This window comes from Carettochelys insculpta, chromosome 1 (genome assembly GCF_033958435.1).
Source record: "Carettochelys insculpta isolate YL-2023 chromosome 1, ASM3395843v1, whole genome shotgun sequence".
NCBI classification, from domain to species: domain Eukaryota; kingdom Metazoa; phylum Chordata; order Testudines; family Carettochelyidae; genus Carettochelys; species Carettochelys insculpta.
This window is the reverse complement of record NC_134137.1, coordinates 278,398,766-278,417,383: the sequence shown is the minus strand read 5'-3', so window position 1 is coordinate 278,417,383 and position 18,618 is coordinate 278,398,766. Positions and strand designations below refer to the sequence as shown.

Below are 18,618 nucleotides of genomic sequence, written 5' to 3'. Positions count from 1 at the left end.
CTCTATACAGCTGAGGATTTGCTTAACGACAACAGATTCAGAGCTCAGCCATAAAATGGTACAGTTAATTTCCAAATGCCATCGAAAAGATAATCCAGAATCCAAAACAGAAGTGCTGTTCCTCTGCTACTTTAAAACCCCTATATTACAAGGAAAGGGGAAGCTAGAGCCAAAATAAACAGGTCTCCCTTTCAGCTTCCACCCAACATCGCTGAACATATAGTTGAGGGGAATGGGGAGACTTTTGGGTTTGGGACCATTGACCCATAGATAAATAAGATGGAGACCACACAAAGTGAGAAGGAAAAAACCAACCAACCAAAACCTCCCCTCAAAACCAAAACACTCAATTATGTGGTCCCTGACTGTATTGAGGCCAGGGTTAGGGAAGCAGGCTGGGGGCAGATGACCGGGGCTGGAGTGGGGTACAGGATGGGGTAAAGCGTCTGGGATGAAAGGGGCAGGAGCAAGCTTCAGGTGGGGAGTCAGGGTAAGAACGATACCGGGAGGGAATGGGGATCTGGCTGGGAGGGGGACACTGGAGCAGTCAATGGGCATGGGAGCTGAGCAATGGGAATGCACTTACCTGCTCACCCCCCGACACATGGCTCTGCCGCCAGGCACTGACCTCCACTGCTCTGATCAGCTGGAATTTCGGACAATCAGAGCAACAGGAGGAAGCCTCAAGGTAGGCAGTCAAGGCCACTGCTGTTCCCTCTCCCTTCCCACAGCTGGTGGGACAGCAGCGACTGGCAGCAGAACCCGGGTACTCTCTATTCTCCCTGCCCCTGGTAGAGCCCACCATCTGGATCCAGACTGCAGCTTGCCTGATCTGACCTACAAGACTCATAGCTCCAAACCCTCTACCCCACTCCAGGCCAGATTTTATGGAGGAGAGCCATGAGCCACAGGGTCCAGGTCCAGTCAAGCTGAGCCAGGGTTCCCCATCCTTGACATAGTTCTGTTGTTGGTATTTCCTCTTGCAGTCTATATCTGCGACAACAGGAGCAGCTAATTCCTGCAGGGTGGAGGGTGAACTAATTCATATTTTCCACGCACATTTTGTGGAAGGAAGGCTTTTTTGCTTTTAAATTATATATATACACACATGTATGTACATAAATATACAGGATAAATTAAAATCGATTACAGATACCAGTAAAAGTTAAATTCATCACGCAAACACTCACACCAACGTGAGAATCAAATGCTTTCCTGCGGCTCACGTTGGAGGAGCAGCAGCTCAGATGGGATCTGTCCACTCAACTCATGTTCCACTTGGAAAGAATCTCTTCAATCTTCAACATTAAGCACCATTTCTAGATAAAACAGGAGCACCAGGAGGATTCCATAACTCCTTTTTAACACCACTGGGGAAAGGGATGATGGGATTGACAAAGTCCTCTCCCACCAATCATGTACAGCTGGGCAGAGGCAGTGCAAGTTGCTTCCACGTAATGCCCTCTCCTCCCCATCAGTGTGGCACAGCCTTAATATGGAGAAATTAGAGACTAGGTCATACCCCTCAGTCCATTCAATCTTTGGCCCTTGTCTGAGGTTGGCATCTGGTGTCAATGATGGTATAGGTGCAAGTCCTCTAGAAGTGTACAGATTCTTCACTATCTCCACAATGATTTTCATACCACCTACCAAACCAGTCAGCAGACAGTTATGAATTTCAGTCATGAATGACCTTGGGGCTGGAAGAAGTGACCTAGAGGTCAAGGCCCCTATCCTCTATCAGCCATACAGTCTTCCCCCAAAGCAGTACATTTCAACAGAAGTTAGAAACAGGGCTGGCGATGAGTCCAGTATAATTGCTTGGCCGAAAATAAACAAGCCTGCTTGTCCATTGTCCAATAGTCTGTGCTCAGGCCAATTCCCCAAAAAGGCTTTTTGGAATTTAAGGCTGATACATCAGAAGTTTTATGAACTCTAACCACACAAAAACTTTCAGACTAGAGAATACATTGAGTAGGTCTCTCCCAGTAACAGGAAAGGATTCTCTCAGTTTACACGTCACAAAATTTTCATAAAATTAATACAAGTAAAATAGTTACAATCCTATGTATATACTATACAGATAGAAAATTTTAAAACCCTACACACGGAGCCCTTAGAGTGTGCCGGTATAGCGCCTATGTACACAAGTCTGTAAATATGGAAGCAGGTACATCTCAGTATCCTTTCCTGTCAGAGTCCAGGCATGATGTAGGCAATGTTGTCTAATGTGTTTGACTGGAAAGAGAACATTTAATATTTTTAAAAAGAATCTGTTACGATCCCAAATCCTACAGAAACTATGCTTAAGTGTAACTGCTATGGAACTTAAAGATCCATCCCCATCTTGTAACACAACCTTCCACAGCATGGGATCAACCCCGTTCTCTTGGAAGTTACCAGTACTTTCAGCTAGCCTTTGGAGCTTTGGAAATACAAGGAGACCTAACTGAAAGAGAATCTTGGGAACTGAGAGCACAGTGGGGGCACCTGGAGGCAAAGGAAACACTCATTTTACCTTAAAGCCATTCCATCTGGCTAATGCTAAAAGCAGTGAAGATGAACTTGGAAGCAATCTAAATCAAGACCAAATCCACCAGAAGGAAGATCAGTGAGGAAGTGCCCAACCGAGGGTGATAGAAATAATAGAGCAATCCAGGAGAAATGTTCTGCCCATGCAAACTCATAAGAAGCTCCACTAAAACTTAATGTGAAAGCGTGAAAAAATGAAAATATTTCAGAAGGTGAGAGGGAAATAATTCTGCCTGGGCTCCTGGATTTTCTTTGCAAAGCTGTTGGCTGCCTGAATGACCTTGCTGTGGACCCTAGGAAAGCAGCAAACATGCTGCAATGACTGTAGTATTTATAACTACTGCACACCGGTAATCCCAGAGGGGCAACTGATTACCCAAAGGAAGCCTCAGATAAGAGCTGTGCAAACAAATTTTTCAGTTAGCTGGCAATGGGGGGGAAGAGGGGTTGGGGGGAGGTGAAGAGAGAAGAGATGGGGGAAACACACCAAGCCTGAAAAGAAACCAAATTGGGGTGGATCTGAGACAGACTTTTGTAATTTTTAGCAAATTGAAAAAAATTAATTTTTGATCAAACAAAATAGTTCATTCAATACAAAACAAAATGCTTCACTTCACTGTCAACTGTTTTAAACATTTTGCATTTCTTTAAAATATAATATTATAGTATATTTGGGAAAAAGTCATTGCAAACTGAAAAGCAGAAGCATTTAGTTTTGCAATGTCAATATGAACCATTTTGCTGCCTTCTGATTTTTTTAAATTAATAATCCAACAAATCTGCAAAATGTTTTAGTGTTCCCAAATCTGCATCCTTTGCTGAAGATGTTTTGACTGATAAATTTCAGGGAGCTGTATCTACAATGCACCATCTTGTCAATACAAAAAACAGTCAAATAGCACTTTGAAGACTAGCAAAATAGTTTATTAGGTGAGCTTTCGTGGGACAGACCCACTTCTTCAGACCATGACCAGACCAGAACAGACTCAATATTTAAGGCACAGAGAACCAAAAACAGTAAGCAAGGAGGACAAATCAGAAAAAGATAATCAAGGTGAGCAAATCAGAGTGTTTTTGGTTCTCTGTGCCTTAAATATTGAGTCTGTTCTGGTCTGGCTATGGTCTGAAGAAGTGGGTCTATCCCACGAAAGCTCACCTAATAAACTATTTTGCTAGTCTTTAAAGTGCTACTTGACTGCTTTTTGTTTTGATAGTGTATAGACTAGCACAGCTTCCTCTCTGTTACTATTCATCTTGTCAATGCCTGAAGAAAGAGGAACTGGAATCTTGGCAACTTCTTGACCAGTTCTATAATTTAGCAGTGCCACCTACCGCCTGAAAAGATAAACAGAACCTTGCATGACAAATCCTGCCAAGCCTAGCCTACTGTGGGGAAGGCAAGTTTACTGATGAGGACAAATGCCTGATAGGAGACCAGCTGGAAACTACCAAACTAATTGCAGTTGTGACCAAGTCTGAGCTCATACCTCCAAAAGTGAAGGATTAGTGTCTTAAGAACTAGGGATGTGGAGGTGGGTTAACAGAAATAAAGATTCCAGTTTCCAGCTGCATCAATTTCGTGGAGAGGGTGTCAGAGGCTTAAAATGCTTTTGATAAAAGGGAGAGACAGAAATGCAAGCTGCATTGTCCAGTGGCTACATAGCTATAGGGTGAGTTGGCAGCATCTGCTGACATACTGGTGGATGTGACGACCACTGTGAGAGCTGACAGCAGAAACAGCCATACCTTATTTATTTTCAGTTAGAGGTTTTCCTGTGATTAGTCTGTGTATGGGATAACCACCCCTCCCCCACTGCCCTGACACTTATGAGACCTGAAGGATTTGCCTCATTTACCACATTCTTCACAAATACTTTTGCTCTGTTCTCTTACTTATCTAGTATTTTCAATGTACTTTACTGGTTGGTTATGTTTTCTCCCTTTGATTCCTGTTTCTACCCTCTCATTTTATCTGCCTTGGTTTCCTCCCCTGCTTGGTGCTGGGATTACTGTCCTCCTCTCTGCTTTCATGTTCTTTGCATGTAGCACCATGCTAGGCTGGTACTGCAAGTTGACAAATAAGGACTAACTATGAAGAATGGTTTAGTAATGGAGGAGAGAATATGCATCTGAGAACCCAACATTTATAAGTGATAGACCACAAGATACTTCCGTTGCTTGGAGGAGAGTACTGACATCTTTTGCAGAGGCCACCCCACATATAGGAAATCCTGATCTTAAAGAGTTAATTGCAGATCCCGGGAATGGTGGTTATGCTATTAAAGAAAATCTCAATGTGCACATATATGCCAGCTAGAAAAGGTCTTAATTCTTTTGCAAACTTGGAACTTTAAGATGTCTGGCATGCAGATACTTATTTTATTTGCTCCAGATTTACTGCTTCAATCACAAAAAACAGGAGCAGCAAGTACTGCAATAAATGAAATAAAGGTTATGTTATGTTCTTTTGAACTGTTAGCAGATCTGTATCCTTCACTGAAATCTAGTGCACAATATTCAACAGCAGAATTTCAGTGAATTCCCACACACAAATCCTTGCCATAAGCACCAGCACACAAGAGCTATTCTATCTGTGTAGCAGTAGACACATCATGAAGACACACTAGTGAAATGCTAGCTATCTCCGTATAGATTAACAAGTCTAGGATTGAAATAAGAACCACAAGGAACTCACCAAGACTTGCTTAGGGCAGCCATTCAGCTCAGGTAGTTGTGTGGTCAGGCATGCTAAAGGGCCCAGTGCACAGATGATCGAATCTAGAAGTACTGACAAACTTCCTGACACAGCCACCATCCCCTGGAAGTAAGGAAAGAGAAAGGCGTGGCATGGGTATAAGTAGTGGAGAGTGTAATCCCATCACCACAAAAACCTACCCTCTCAAAGACACCACATGTTCTCTCTTGGATTTATCCACCACACATTCTGTCTTGGATTTACCCACCACCCTCGCTTTTCTATCTACTGTTTATATCATAATTAAACCACATTAGGTACTTTATGCACATATATTGCTGAATCACACAGTTACAACCAGATCTCAACAGGCAATGTACACATGTAGGAAAGGGTGGGAAACAGAAAAAGAGAATATTGGAGTAACAGACCTTGTTAGGACCACAATTTCTGTGATTAATAAATAACTTTCTGTCGTCTATTGCAATAATACTTATTTAAACCCTAACCCAGGCCCAGAAATAGGAAGCATCTGGATTCAAGGAATAAAGACTAAAATTAGGCTTTTCCTAAAATGACACACTTTTTGAAGTGGGGAAATACTTTTTTACATCCTACTAGGAAGAGATTTTCACCTTTACAATGGCGGGCGCTACTCCCCTGTAAAAAAAATTCCAACTGGAATACTGTGGAAAAGCAGTTAAAATATGTTTGTTTTACTGACAATAAAGCATAGAGTGTGCAGGAAAACGGGGGGTGAGACTATACTGTTACCCTTTAAATCCCATACAGTTTAGAGTCCAGATTACACATGCTGTGTTGGGATTACATGTGACTGATTCCCTGATTTGACACTGCACCCACCTCTGTCTCTTGCAGTCGATGTCCAATGAGGCTCAGAGATTCACCCAGCAACTGCAGATGTGCAGCTACATCAATGGGATCTGTATCAGGGACTTTGACTGGTGAGGAGGATAAAACCACTGTGCTGGAGGGAGACTTCTTATGAGGTGACAGCATACCTGCAGGGGAAGCTTAAAATAGATAAAAAAAAAAATCTTATCTCCTCTCTCTCTCTCTTTGAAACTGACAAGTCTGTTTGGATTATAAACTCTTTGGTGCTGAGGCATCTCAAACAGATGCAAAACACTTAGCACAATATTAATATACAAGTGGTAGGAGATTCTCTCATTAAACAGATGCTAACTAACCATCTTTTTTTTTTTTTTTTTAAAAGTCTAGTTCCTAGTATTCTCCCAACTTCTCCCACTTTCCTTCTTGATTTATATCCTCCATCATCAAGGTTTAAAGGGAACTTTTATTTTTTTTCATAGCTTAGGACTGGAAAGGATGCCCCTTTGAAAGCTATCAACACCATTCCTCAGTTCTCTAGAGCAGGGGTCTGCAACCAAAATAGCAAGAAGAAACATTTTTTCAAATTCAGTTACAAAAATCAATCCTTCAAGAGTTGCAAGGCATGTGAATACAAGACAGTCCTTAATAAGATCAAACTGTACTTTTTGTCACCCCGATTTTAAGAACAGCACACACGATTTGTACCAGATAGAAAGTTAAGTTACCCCCATGTTCAGGTTTTATCCACCTCAGCCTGCAAACCCACCCCCCATCCCCAGGCTTAACCCCTCTCAGCCTCAAGCCCGCCCCACACATCCCCAGGATTAACCTGCCTCACAGGAACAAACTTCATGGGCTAATGCTGCTCTACTCCCACCCACCCCCCAGCTAGGCCGTGCGGCTCCCGCAGGAGCAGGCTCAGCCACCTCTCCCCTCAGCTTTTCTGCAGGCTTAGACTTCCCCCACATGCAGTGCGGGCAACTCCCTGCCCGCCTGGCTTTCTCTTCTGGGATTCTCTGCTGCAGCTGACTGCTCAGTGGCTCTGGAAGCTGCCACCACTTAAACAAAACAAAAAAATTCAGTTGGTTTAATGATGTGCAACTGAATTTAGTTTTTTTTTGTTTAAGCAGTGGCAGCCTCCAGAGCTGCAAGAGGAGTCAGTGGTAGCAGAGCCTGGAGCCACAAAAGGCTCCTTAAAGAGCTGCAGGTTGCTGACCCCTGGTCTAAGTAGTAAGAAGATAATCAGACACCAAACTCATGGAGAAGGAAAAGAGAAAAAGCAGAGATGATTCTTTGTTATCTAGAGCAGGTAGTATTCTCTCCTTCCCCCAAAGCCTCGAGCAAATGGGGAATAGCTATTACCTTTCACTTTTGGGGCACCCTCTGATGAGACTGCCTTCCTCTTCACTGTTGTGGCCTCCGCTTTATTCTGCTTATGCTGCAGATATTGAGCTTTCTGCTTCCACACCTGCACAGAACATGGAAAGAAAGTAGGATTCAGATCATTAAGCAGGAGGTGAGGTGACTTTATGGATAATTGATGGCTAAGCAAATCTCAGAAGCAGAAACCAGACATTTTTGCTAGTATGAGGCTGAGAATTTCCAACACTTGCTGTAGAAAGTTGCACATTTATTTGTAATACTGTTAATACCCGGAGGTCCTACACTACAAAGGCAGTGCTGGCAGTGAGAGAGGATACAGGCTGCCAATTTGGAGAACTCATTCTACAAAAATATATATCCGGGGCATACGTACCAGTTTATCCTTCTCAGGTAGCTGCTTCCACACTTCTGCCAATTTTTTGCTCAACTCCCCAAAATCTAGCAGGAAAAGGTGGGGGGTACATTAAAAGAAGAAAGGTCAATAAAAAAATTAAATATAAAGATAAACCAAGTGAAGACAGAGGAAAGTTGTATAAATACCAAGAAAATCAGGAAATTGGCCCACACACAAGCTACTACAGCTAGAACTGCCTATTTTGGAGATGATTTCCTGTAGTCTTAACCTAAAAGTAACAGATGTACGCTGGGAACACACACGTATACTGAGGACGTGTACATGAGAGGCAGCACAACACACTTTTGGAGATAGTTTTGCAGTAAAAGGAAGTTATTCGAATTGTCATGGTTGGGTTGAAACACAATGTTATTAGATCCTGGGAGCCTCTCCTTTCATTTTGCTGCCACTTATATTAAGCATCTTGGCAGACTCTGCACTCCAGCATCAATGGTGGATGTTGGGACAAAACAAGGATAAACCTGGTAACCAATCTGACACGACTGTCTCAAAAGTAGGAGTACATGAACTAAAGAAATTAGCAACGAAGGGTCCTGTGGCACCTTATAGACTAACAGAAAAGTTTTGAGCATGAGCTTTCGTAAGCACAGACTCACTTCATCAGATGTGCATCTGATGAGGTGAGTCTGTGCTCACCAAAGCTCATGCTCAAAACTTTTCTGTTAGTCCATAAGGTGCCACAGGACCCTTCATTGCTGTTACAGAGCCAGACTAACACGGCTACCCCTCCGATAAAGAAATTAGGTTATTCTCTTACCTATGCCTGGATGGTCAGCCACAATGCTCACCCTATATTCCTTGCAGAACACTTGGTAGGCAGACATATTCTTCTTCTTTGGCTATTCACACGGAGAAAATAAAGAAGATTTTGAATCATACTGACATTTGCATAAATTTAAATTTGGCTTATTCCTGCAAGATCTCTGCCAATGCATTTAATATGTGACCTGAGGGAGCTCCAGCTATTTTGGTTCAGGATCAACGTCTATTTCTGCTGACACACCTCAGTTTCGAAACAGGGCACCACTTCTTATTCCATTCTCAGGGCTAGGTCTAACAAATGAGCAAGGGATGCAATTCCCCTGCTAGAATGCACATGCTTGTCCTAGTCATCACTGAGTTAATGCCAGTATAAATAGGAGCATGGCCTCAGTAGAACAAATAGTGGCTGTAGAGGCAAGGCTGAATGACTTCAGGTAAACCATAGCATCATGGTATAGACAAAGCCTAGGACATAATACAGATCTGCCAATTCAACTCTATCCTGACAAACAGCACCCTCTCTTACTCCAGTCCTAGGATTTCTACGGAAGTAAGAATCTAGCAATACAGCAACTATGGTAACAGAAGCAGTTGCCAATCCATGCTCAGAGAAAGCCTATATGTAATCTTACAGCTTATTTGATTGATCAAAGATGGTTATGTACTGGTTCACTTGGGTTATTTCTGCTTAATTACTGACACAGTCCAGCTCATTATGTCCAACCTGTCATCTTTCCCATCTGTATACTGCTAGATGGTATTGTTCTAATTACCACCACACCATTCGGATCGGCTGCATCTATACTAGCAAGTGTATAGCTGGGCCTTTCCGAAAGAACCTGCAGAACATCTACACACAAACAACTCACTTTTTCTGGCAGCCCTCTTCCTCTCCCAGATGAGGAAGAGCGCCTTTTCCTGAAGGATGCTTTTGGGAAAAAACGTGTAGACACCCCTGGGGCCCGTTTTGGAAAGAGCAGTCCTCATGGCACCAGATTTTTCAATCTCCATCCGATTCTTTTGAAAGAGCACTGGGCTCTGTGGATGCTCTCTACTGAAAGAGTGCATCATTTTTTTCCATCCACTCTTTTGTGCTTGGACACTCTCTTTTAAAGGGATCTTCCAAAAGAACTTCTTTAGAAAGATCACTGTAGTATAGACTTAGCCACTGTGTCAAAAGTTTTTCCCACTCAGTTTTAAAAATTAACCATAAACAACCAATGCTCTAAATTCTCAGCATAGGATGGAACAGGAAATGGGGCCCTGCTACAAGATTAATAGCTTATTTTTCTTTTATTTAGAGAGAATGGACAAATACCTCAAATTCAGCCGAGTTTTTTCCCTTGTCATACTTTACTAGGTCAGTGGCCACTCTGACCCAGTAGCCTGTCTGGCAATAGCCAGGACCAAATGCTTCAGGAAAAAAGTGAGAAACCCCAATAGGAAATTGTAGCGTAACTTGTCGATAGACGTTTCTTGCTTTTCTGTTTAGATACAGTTGGAGGATGTTTTATGTCCTGAAGTATGGGTGTGTATATCACACAACAACAACTGATCTTTTGCAAAAGCATTTCAACTGGGAAACAATTAATGTTGATACATAATTCTTCCTGTTTCAGCTTCTACTTGGATCACATTTTAAAGAATCCCGTGGCACATTATAGACTAACAGATATTTTGGAGCATGAGCTTTCATGGGCAAAGACCCACCTCATCAGATGCATGAGTGTGGGGGCAGGGGGTGGTTTCAGAGAGGTATTTAAAGAATGAGGTCCCAGAAAAAGGGAGGGCCAGAGCTGACAAGGTCTATTCAGCAAGGTGGGAATGGCCCATTATCAATAGAAGGTATCAAAAGAGGAAAAAACAAGTCAGATCAGACGTGGGGATATGAGCCATTGTCAGAGTCTAATGGGGAGATCTTAACACCCAGGGCAGAGAAGCTGCCTTTGTAAGCTGCAAGCCACTCCCAGTCTCTGTTTAATCCTTGGTTAATGGAGTCAAATTTGCAAATAAATTGCAGCTCAGAGATTTCTCTCTCCATTTGATTTTTGAAATTTCTTTGTTTCAGGACAGTCACCCTTAAATCTGCTACTGAGTGTCCAGAGAGATTGAAGTGTTCCCCCACAGGCTTCTGTACATTATAGTTCCTGATGTCTGATTTATGTCCATTTATTCTTTTGTGTTGAGACTGCCCAGTTTGGCCAATGTAAATTGCAGTGGGGCATTGCTGGCACATGATGGCATATATTATATTAGTAGATTTGCAGTTAAAGGAGCCCCTGATGGTATGGTTGATGTTAAGCCTGATTTGGCTTGTTTTTCCCTCTTTTGATACCAACTACTGATAATGGGCCAACCCCACCTTGATGAATAGACCTTGTCAGCTCTGGCCCTCCCTTTTTCTGGGACCCCATTCTTTAAATACCCCTCTGAAACCATCCCCCACACTCAAGCATCTGATGAAGTGGGTCCATGAAAGCTTATGCTCCAAAATATCTGTTAGTCTATAAGGTGCCACAAGACTTCCTGTTGTTCTCAAAGCTACAGACTAACACGGCTACCTCTCTGATACCTGTCACATTTTGAAGGTTATCTTCATAGCAATGAGACATAAAGTTATTTTTTTAAACAAAGGCTCAGCTTCTGGAGCAACGGCAATGATTTTGTGGCCAAATCTGCTACCAAACTACAAGCATCTTATCCAGTGTTACCCAATACAGAAGAGTCACAATTTTTGCTATCATTATTTACCTTTTCTTTATCCTTTTCTGTTTTCTCAACTTTTTCTTTCTCCCTCTCTTCTTTTTTCTTTTTCTTGTCACTTTGTCCATCGGTGTGGAAAACAGGAGGTGGGGGGAGAGGCACAGGAAGGACAAAAGGAGTTGTGGGTGGAGGGGGTGGAGGTGGTGTGGCCATAACTTCTGCCACTGCCATAGAGGGGATTCCAGAACTCTTCCTAGACTTGGAATGCTTCTTCTCCTTGTGTTTCTCCTTGTCCTTCTTTTTCTTACTCTTCTTTGACTTCTTCTTCTTCTTGATCTCCCGGTAGGAGTCATCTATCACTAGTTCCCCAGCCTCCAGCTCCCCACCAGATGATGAACCTGATTCCAGTGCGGTCTCCATACTAGAAAGGTCATATTCTCTCCCGTGGCCTTCTGTGAACAGAGAGGTGTCAGGGCCAACACCCTCAGGGACTGGAGGTGGATGAGGCTCTGGAGGTGGCTTATGTTTCTTCCGAGCTGACTTCAGGAAACTTTGAAGCTCGTGACCCAGGAGGAACGAACCTTGCTCATCTCGAGCTGATTTCTTGGATGACTTTTTTGCTGGTGGTGAAGAATATGGGAATGATTCCTCATCTACTGTGCTGCCCCCTTTTTCTTTAGGTGAAAGGATAAGTTTCATCTTCAAGCCATCAGGTTCACGCAGGGTCAGCGTCTCTGTGTTTACATATAGCGGCTTCATCTTTTTGGATTTGTGGAAACTGCCATCATCCAGTGAGAGCTCTCCACTGCTCGTACTCAGCTTCTTCTTATGGTGCTCTTTCCTGGTCTCCGAATAGCCCGTGGAAGCAAAAGAAGACAAGGATGATTTTTCAGATGTCTTTTTTGAGGGCTTGGAGCCTGGGGCAAGAGGTGACGTGATAGTTTTGAGAAGATCCATGGCTGTGTCACGGGAGGCTGGACTATGTTTATCTTCTTTGATAGCAACTCCAATGGTGAAAGGTCTGAAAAAGACCAAAATAAACCAAATTTAGGGGAAGTTGTTCGTGACATATATCCTCCTATGCTAGCTTGAAGAAGAGGGGTGGAGAGTCCTCCTCCAATGTTCCTGGTATTCAGAGATAAATGGTCATCTTTTTGGCTTAGAGAGAAGTGCTCTGCATCCTACTGCACAGGACGCCTGGCACTAGTCATAACAAGGTTACTGAGAAATGGAAGCTATAGGCTTCTGGGTAGTTATGAACTGTTAACATAATTCCAAGTTCATATGAAATTCAGAGAAAGTGGTCTCACCATCCATGACTATACCATGTGATTTAAAATTCACAGAAGGCAATATGACTGTCTTATGAATATTAGGATGTATTATTTGTACTAAAGTAGCACAAGGAGTCACAGCGGTGGACCAGGACCCCAGTGCAATAGCCACTATGTGAACAGACACAAAGACAGTCCCTGTCCCAAAAGCTTATGTTCTAAGAAAACCTTTCAGAGACAAAAGCAGCACACAAGCCACACATGGAGAGAGGCACAATATTGCCAACGTTAACAGATCAAAAATTGAGTTCAACTTCCAAAAATAATGAAACTGCACCCCAAACCACGAGGCTTTTTTTTTTCCCTTTAAGATTATATTGAATTTTAGGGCAGCCTGGTGATCTATGCACACGCTTCACCCATCCCCAGGATGTGTGCATGTGACACTCAGTATTGCCCACTCTCCCAAATGTACTGATTAAGATTTTAGGGTCTGCTGCAGGTGCCCTCACCCAACATCTGCCAGTCTCCTGTCTCGCAATTAATCCTGTCCTCCTCATTATCACCCCAATACTCACCCCTTCTATTCAGAACCTACCATAAATACACACTGCCCTCATCCCATCAGCCTGCAGCCTCCTCACTTCAGCTCCCCTGCAGGCCCCAGGCCAGTATTTGCTCTTCCAGCCTGAGCTCTGCACTTCTTAGGGTTCCTCATCCTCCCCAGGTCTCTGGGAGCTGCAGTGGGGTCCCCTCTACCACTATCAGCCTGGCAGGAAGCTGCCTGGGAGGACAACCAGAGTCAGCAAGGAGGGGCTTCCACTGTCAATTGCAAGTAACAGGGACAGGAGAGGCTGACAGTAGGAGTCTCGCAAGCCCTGGGCTGACTGATTTCTAAGTGAAATTAAGCCTCACTCACGATCTTTGGATACTCAAATATCAGGAGCCAAGCTCTGAACACAGTGCCACTGCTAGCAGCAGCACAGAATCAAGGGTGGCAATTTCATGATCCCCCCTACAGTAACTTGAGAAACCTCCCACTTACCCGCCCTCATTTCCTCTTTGGGTCAGGGCCCCTACAGTTATAACATTCTGAAATTTCAGACTTAAATATCTGAAATCATGCAACTTACAATTCTTGAAATCCTATAATTGTGAAATTGACCAAAATGGTCAATAAATTTGGTAGGGTCCTACTGATCAGTTTTCCTACCCCACAGCCTTAGTCTTGCTTTCTTCTTATCCCTTACCGTCGTAGAAGAACTCACCACAGGAATGCTTCCTTTTTTTATGAGACTGTCGCCAAGAAGAAAAGATCACTGTCCTGGAATCAGAGAAGAAAGGGAGCTGAAAATAACAGTAGGAATCCAAAAACATTCATATTAACTGTTGATGCAAATAATTCTGGCAACCAGATTTGTTACTAAATATACATACTGTTCATTTACAATTCTGAAGTTTGAAAATTAAGTTTGGGAAATTCTATCTGAGCGGTGGATTATTTTTTTTAAAAATGCGATTCCCCCACCCCTCACACACACATTTCTAAAAATCGTAACTCTCTCAACCTTAGAATAGTCCCCTCTAGGTTGACAATAGGCAGCAGAAATTTCAGCCTGAAATGGTTACTATTAGGTTTCAGTATTAACACCCTTAGGTGATGAATAAGGCAATTCACACCTCTCAGAGTTACCCTTTCAGGCTGTCTGCAGAATCAAGACAACAATACCGCATTAATTTATATTTTGCTCATAATCTGAAGATTATCTATGTAAATATAATGTCTACAATTTTGTTTTTTATATGACAGGTCACAGTTCATGCTCTCTGGCTGGAGGAGAATCTCCTTATTCAACCATCCTGAGGCCACAAGTCACAGATAGTAACTGGGCCTGATTATCTCTCACAGCAGAGCAAGAGTACTCTTTGAGGGAGTGCATGCTGTCAGAGTGATGTACAATATTCCTGCTGTTTTCCATAGTACATTACTGGTCATTTTTACAAAAGGGAAACAGCAAACTCTCCCAATCCCAGCAGAAGATTTTAAGTGCAGTTTCTCACCTTTGACTTTTTCTTTGGGGTCTTTCTGACGTGGGCTGTTATCTTCTCCTTTTCCCGTAGCAGAGCCTTGTAAAAGAGTTTTTCCTCTCACTGGATTCTACCTGTTGCCAGTCCTACATTATCAATGCTTTGGTCACCCTCTAAAGATTCTAGGTAAATGACTGTGGTGAAAAAAGGATTGACAAACCTCATCAAGGAACAACAGAAGCAAATTCATTCCACATAAAATGTGACAATCATAAAGGTCAAAGCTGAAGCAGACTGGTGTACCAAAAAAAGAGAGTACGTGGGACTAAAAATTAAGTGTGTCGTGCTGCCCCACCTGCAGGGAAAATACTCAGTACTGTACAGTAATCCACAAGAGATCAAGGTTCCACTCCTAGTGTTTTTTTCCCCAGAGAATGAAGGAGCTGGGGATGCTAATGAGACTAAAATGGAGGTCTGAAGATTATTATGTTGCTCTGGAGATTGAGATTTTATTTCACATTTGTGTTCTTTGGCTTTGACAGGGAAAACAAAAGCTGCAAAAGTGAAGTTCAATAACAAAGGTGTTAGCAATCTGAACTGCTACTTGTGAAACCCATGTTTCTAGTCCCTCTATTTCACTTCCTGACACCATGAGAGACTTGGAATGCTGCAGAAACCCAGCTTGATGCCCTAGGGCTTTACATTCTGTATTACCAAGCAGGAGACCAGCTTCCTTTCCCACTGTCTCAGCTCCAAGAGCTTGCAGGGCTGTAGAGAGTACCCGTTCTGAACACCTTCTCAGATTATGAAGCAGTCACACTTTCTTTTTTCTTGGAGTCACCAAAAGCCACGGTGCTCCTGTAGGAGCCTGAAAATGTGTTGCCATGTCTGGGCTCCTTCCCCTGTTCCCGTCTACAGCAGAAGACTTAAGAAACAGAGAATGAGAATAACCCTCTCAAAGTGGAATCATAGTGGAGAAAAGGGAACTTCCCATTGGAAACTCACAGGAAGAAAGTGACAGGTGGAAAGCAAGGAAGCATCTGCCTCCTTGTCTGCTCATGTTCATACTTGAGCGATGGGAGGATTGGTAAAGACCAAACTTCAGGGGAGTTTGCTTTGTGTGACTTGCGTGTTAAAAGTACAGAGAGGTTGCTTGATTTTACAGGGAGAGAAACAAGCCTCCTCCCTTTCTGATGAAACCTCAAATTTGGTAACGTCATTTATTTAAAAAAATATAAAACTGATGATCAAATGGCTTGTTTTAGCTTTACGTTGGCATGCACACAATTAAAAACAGAGTTGGTGTTATGAACCCTTTTTGTCAGCATTGTAGCAAAGGGTGGGGGTCTTTAAAGATACAAATTAATCCCCAGGAAGCTTGGATGAAGAATTCAGAGGGAGAAGCATCCGACTGGTATCCAGCTGAGGTCAAGTCCAACAACCTAAGATCTACTACATAAATTGAAGATTTTGGAGTGGAGACATGTATCTTTTCTGAAATTCTTGCATTCCCCCCTCTGCTACTGAAGCAATGCTGATGGCCAGTTTAGGAGATGGGAGAGGAAGTAGATGGAAAAAAAGCCTACGGATTCTGCAACACTCCCAGCTCAGGAAGTTCCACGGCTCTCCTGACTGAATCATTCTCTCTTAGGCATACTGGTGCAGGAAAGAGGAGACCTGGAAGCTTTTGGAACAGCTGGATTCAGATTATCCCACAGAAAACAAACTTGTGTTCTTAAGTCAGAGACCAGCTTCTTGGTAGAAGTGAAACTTTTAAAAACGAAGTTATCCAAAACCAGAGCTTATCCGGAACTTTTCCCCCTCATCTGTGAATAAGAGACCAAGCAGCCAGTTTTCCTAATGGCTAAGGCACAGACATCAGACCACATTGAAGAGAACTTTTTGGGCTAGAGAACTCATTTTGTGTGTGCTTTGCACAACTCTCCATGTACCTACAAACCTCAGAAACAAATGGCTAACATTATATTTCCAGTACTCATGCTTTACAGGTGTCTTAAAAACCCCATACCAAATGCCATCCTACACACACCTCTATTACCCCAGCTAAATAGGAAACATTTCTGTTACAATTCACATGGATTAGAGGTTAACCCATATTCATTTTATGATTTTAGGAAAATCATCCAACACAAAAACTAAAAATAATTTTACAAAAGCATTTACAATGCCATTGACAGTCATGACACTTCATAAACAGAATTTGACATCAGAGCATAGTCCTTTACCAAAAAATAAAAACAGGACAGATCTCTTCCCCACAATGAGTTTACAACATTAAGGTCCACATCTTGCAAACTTTACAAGGCATGATTGTTTACTTCCGTGATTGTAAATGTTTGTAGGATCAGTGTCTACCGTAGATGAAGCTCATCAAGAAACAACAGAGATGATGGTGCATGATGAGAAAGTGAAAGGTTACACTAAGAGGAAACAGATTCGTGGATAGTTATGTTCATACCTTAGTCTCTTTTAAAAATGCAGGGAAAGGAAGACACAAGAACAGAGGTGACAAGACAAAGTCCTTGGCCAGATGGGCTCACTAACTAAGCTTCTGTTCTTGCAAATACTGAAGCAGATGCTTAGCTTTAAGTACAAGCACTCCTACAGACTTTGAGGGCCTTGAGTCCCTAGTCTCCAAACCTCCCTCATGTGAAGAGTGCTGCTGAGCCCAAGGGACTTGAAAGGTCTAACAAGCCTAATAGCTCCAGGATCAGGCTCACACTCAGACACCACAACGACTGCAGCCCCGAAGGAGCAGGGGAGAGAGAGAGAGAGAACAGGAAGGATAAAGAACCATGAGGACAACAGAAGCCTCCGGGGCAGCACCCCACTAGACATAGCCTGGGGTCTGCTCTCCCTGCCGGGGAGCGTTGCACCTCTCCCTGCGCCCGCCCGGCCATGAGGAACGCACGCCCGCCTTGCAGGGTTACTGCCACTGGCACTGGCACTGGCACTGGCACTGACTGAATGGCTGGGTGCACAGGCCCAGCGCCGTCAATGCAGCCCACCTGCGAGGCAGCAGCCTGGCTGGCCAGCGGGGCACACACGGACGCCGCGCGCCGCCCTTCCGGCCCCGCTGCATTTCGCCGAGGCACACAGGGCGCGCGCAGCCCCTGCCAACAAACCCCGCGCCTGCCTTCAGCACCGCGCCCAGGGCGCATGCGCACGGCCCTGCTCCCCACGGCTTCGGGCCCCCCCCTTGCTTTCCCGCCTCATCGATTTGAACCAACCCGGCCGCTCCGCCGCCCCGTGCCCGCGTCTGCTCTCACCCCGGCGGTCTCCAGCCTCACTCCGGCCCGCGGCTCGGCCTCACAAGCCCCGTGGGCCCCGCGGCGGCGGCCCTGACCGGAGGCGAGAGCAGCGCGCCGAGCGGCGGCCCCGCTCAGGGGTGGGGGAGGCGGTGCAGGGTTTCACTTGGGTCCGCCGCTTCCCGCCTCGCCTTCGCCGCTACCCGCCGCCATCATCTTCCAGAGGGAAAAGAGCCGCCTGCCCGGCGGCCAGAGAGAGACAGCCGAATACCGAGCGCCTCCAACGTAATCCGTGTACGCCGCCTGTAGCAGAACGCCGAGCCAATCGATCGTCAGGCACAGCTCCTCAGCTAGAGACCGGCGGTCCACTGCAACAGAGGGAGAGCGTGTATCTGCAGCCCCCACACCTTAGTCCATTCCCCAGTGTGCAGGCGCCACCCCCCAGCCTCTGCAGTAGTGTGTGTACACAACACAGGCCAGACCTATTATGTGGTACAGTGTTCCTTAAACTTTGCGACCATGAAACACCAAACCATATTTTTATGCAGAACACGTATGAAAATTTTCTTTAAAAATTGTCACACACACAAAAAAAAGCACAACAGTAACATATACCGCAAACCAAAACCGAAGTACTTTACTCAAGTATAATGGTCCAACCAAGACATTAAGATCAGGTACTAGGGAGAGTCAAGTCTCTGC

At 44.1% G+C, this 18,618-nt stretch overlaps 1 protein-coding gene across 2 annotated transcripts; it reads right to left on the bottom strand.

Moving 5' to 3' along the window:
* Positions 1 to 1,060: 1,060 nt before the first annotated feature.
* HMGXB4 (HMG-box containing 4) lies at positions 1,061 to 18,154 on the bottom strand. 2 transcript variants are annotated; one of them, XM_075008191.1, is made up of 10 exons: positions 17,938 to 18,154; positions 14,681 to 14,841; positions 13,888 to 13,943; positions 11,394 to 12,366; positions 8,638 to 8,719; positions 7,839 to 7,903; positions 7,445 to 7,550; positions 6,092 to 6,261; positions 5,228 to 5,350; positions 1,061 to 2,238 (listed from the first exon to the last, which is right to left on the bottom strand). In XM_075008191.1, exons 4-10 carry the CDS (start codon positions 12,300 to 12,302, stop codon positions 2,194 to 2,196), a joined length of 1,500 nt encoding a protein of 499 aa, XP_074864292.1. In that variant the 5' UTR covers positions 12,303 to 12,366; positions 13,888 to 13,943; positions 14,681 to 14,841; positions 17,938 to 18,154; the 3' UTR covers positions 1,061 to 2,193. The 2 variants fall into 2 exon arrangements, with proteins under 2 accessions (XP_074864292.1, XP_074864302.1); XM_075008201.1 differs by having other exon boundaries at positions 6,092 to 6,249.
* Positions 18,155 to 18,618: the final 464 nt, after the last annotated feature.

Coding starts and splice junctions, on each gene's coding strand:
- HMGXB4 (XM_075008191.1), bottom strand. CDS start 12,302: ATGGATCTTCTCAAAACTATCACGTCACCTCTTGCCCCAGGCTCCAAG. Junction 8,720..11,393: donor CAGAAAAGGATAAAGAAAAG/GTAAATAATGAT, acceptor CCGTGTGAATAG/CCAAAGAAGAAGAATATGTC. Junction 5,351..6,091: donor ATCGACTGCAAGAGACAGAG/GTGGGTGCAGTG, acceptor CCTTACTTCCAG/GGGATGGTGGCTGTGTCAGG.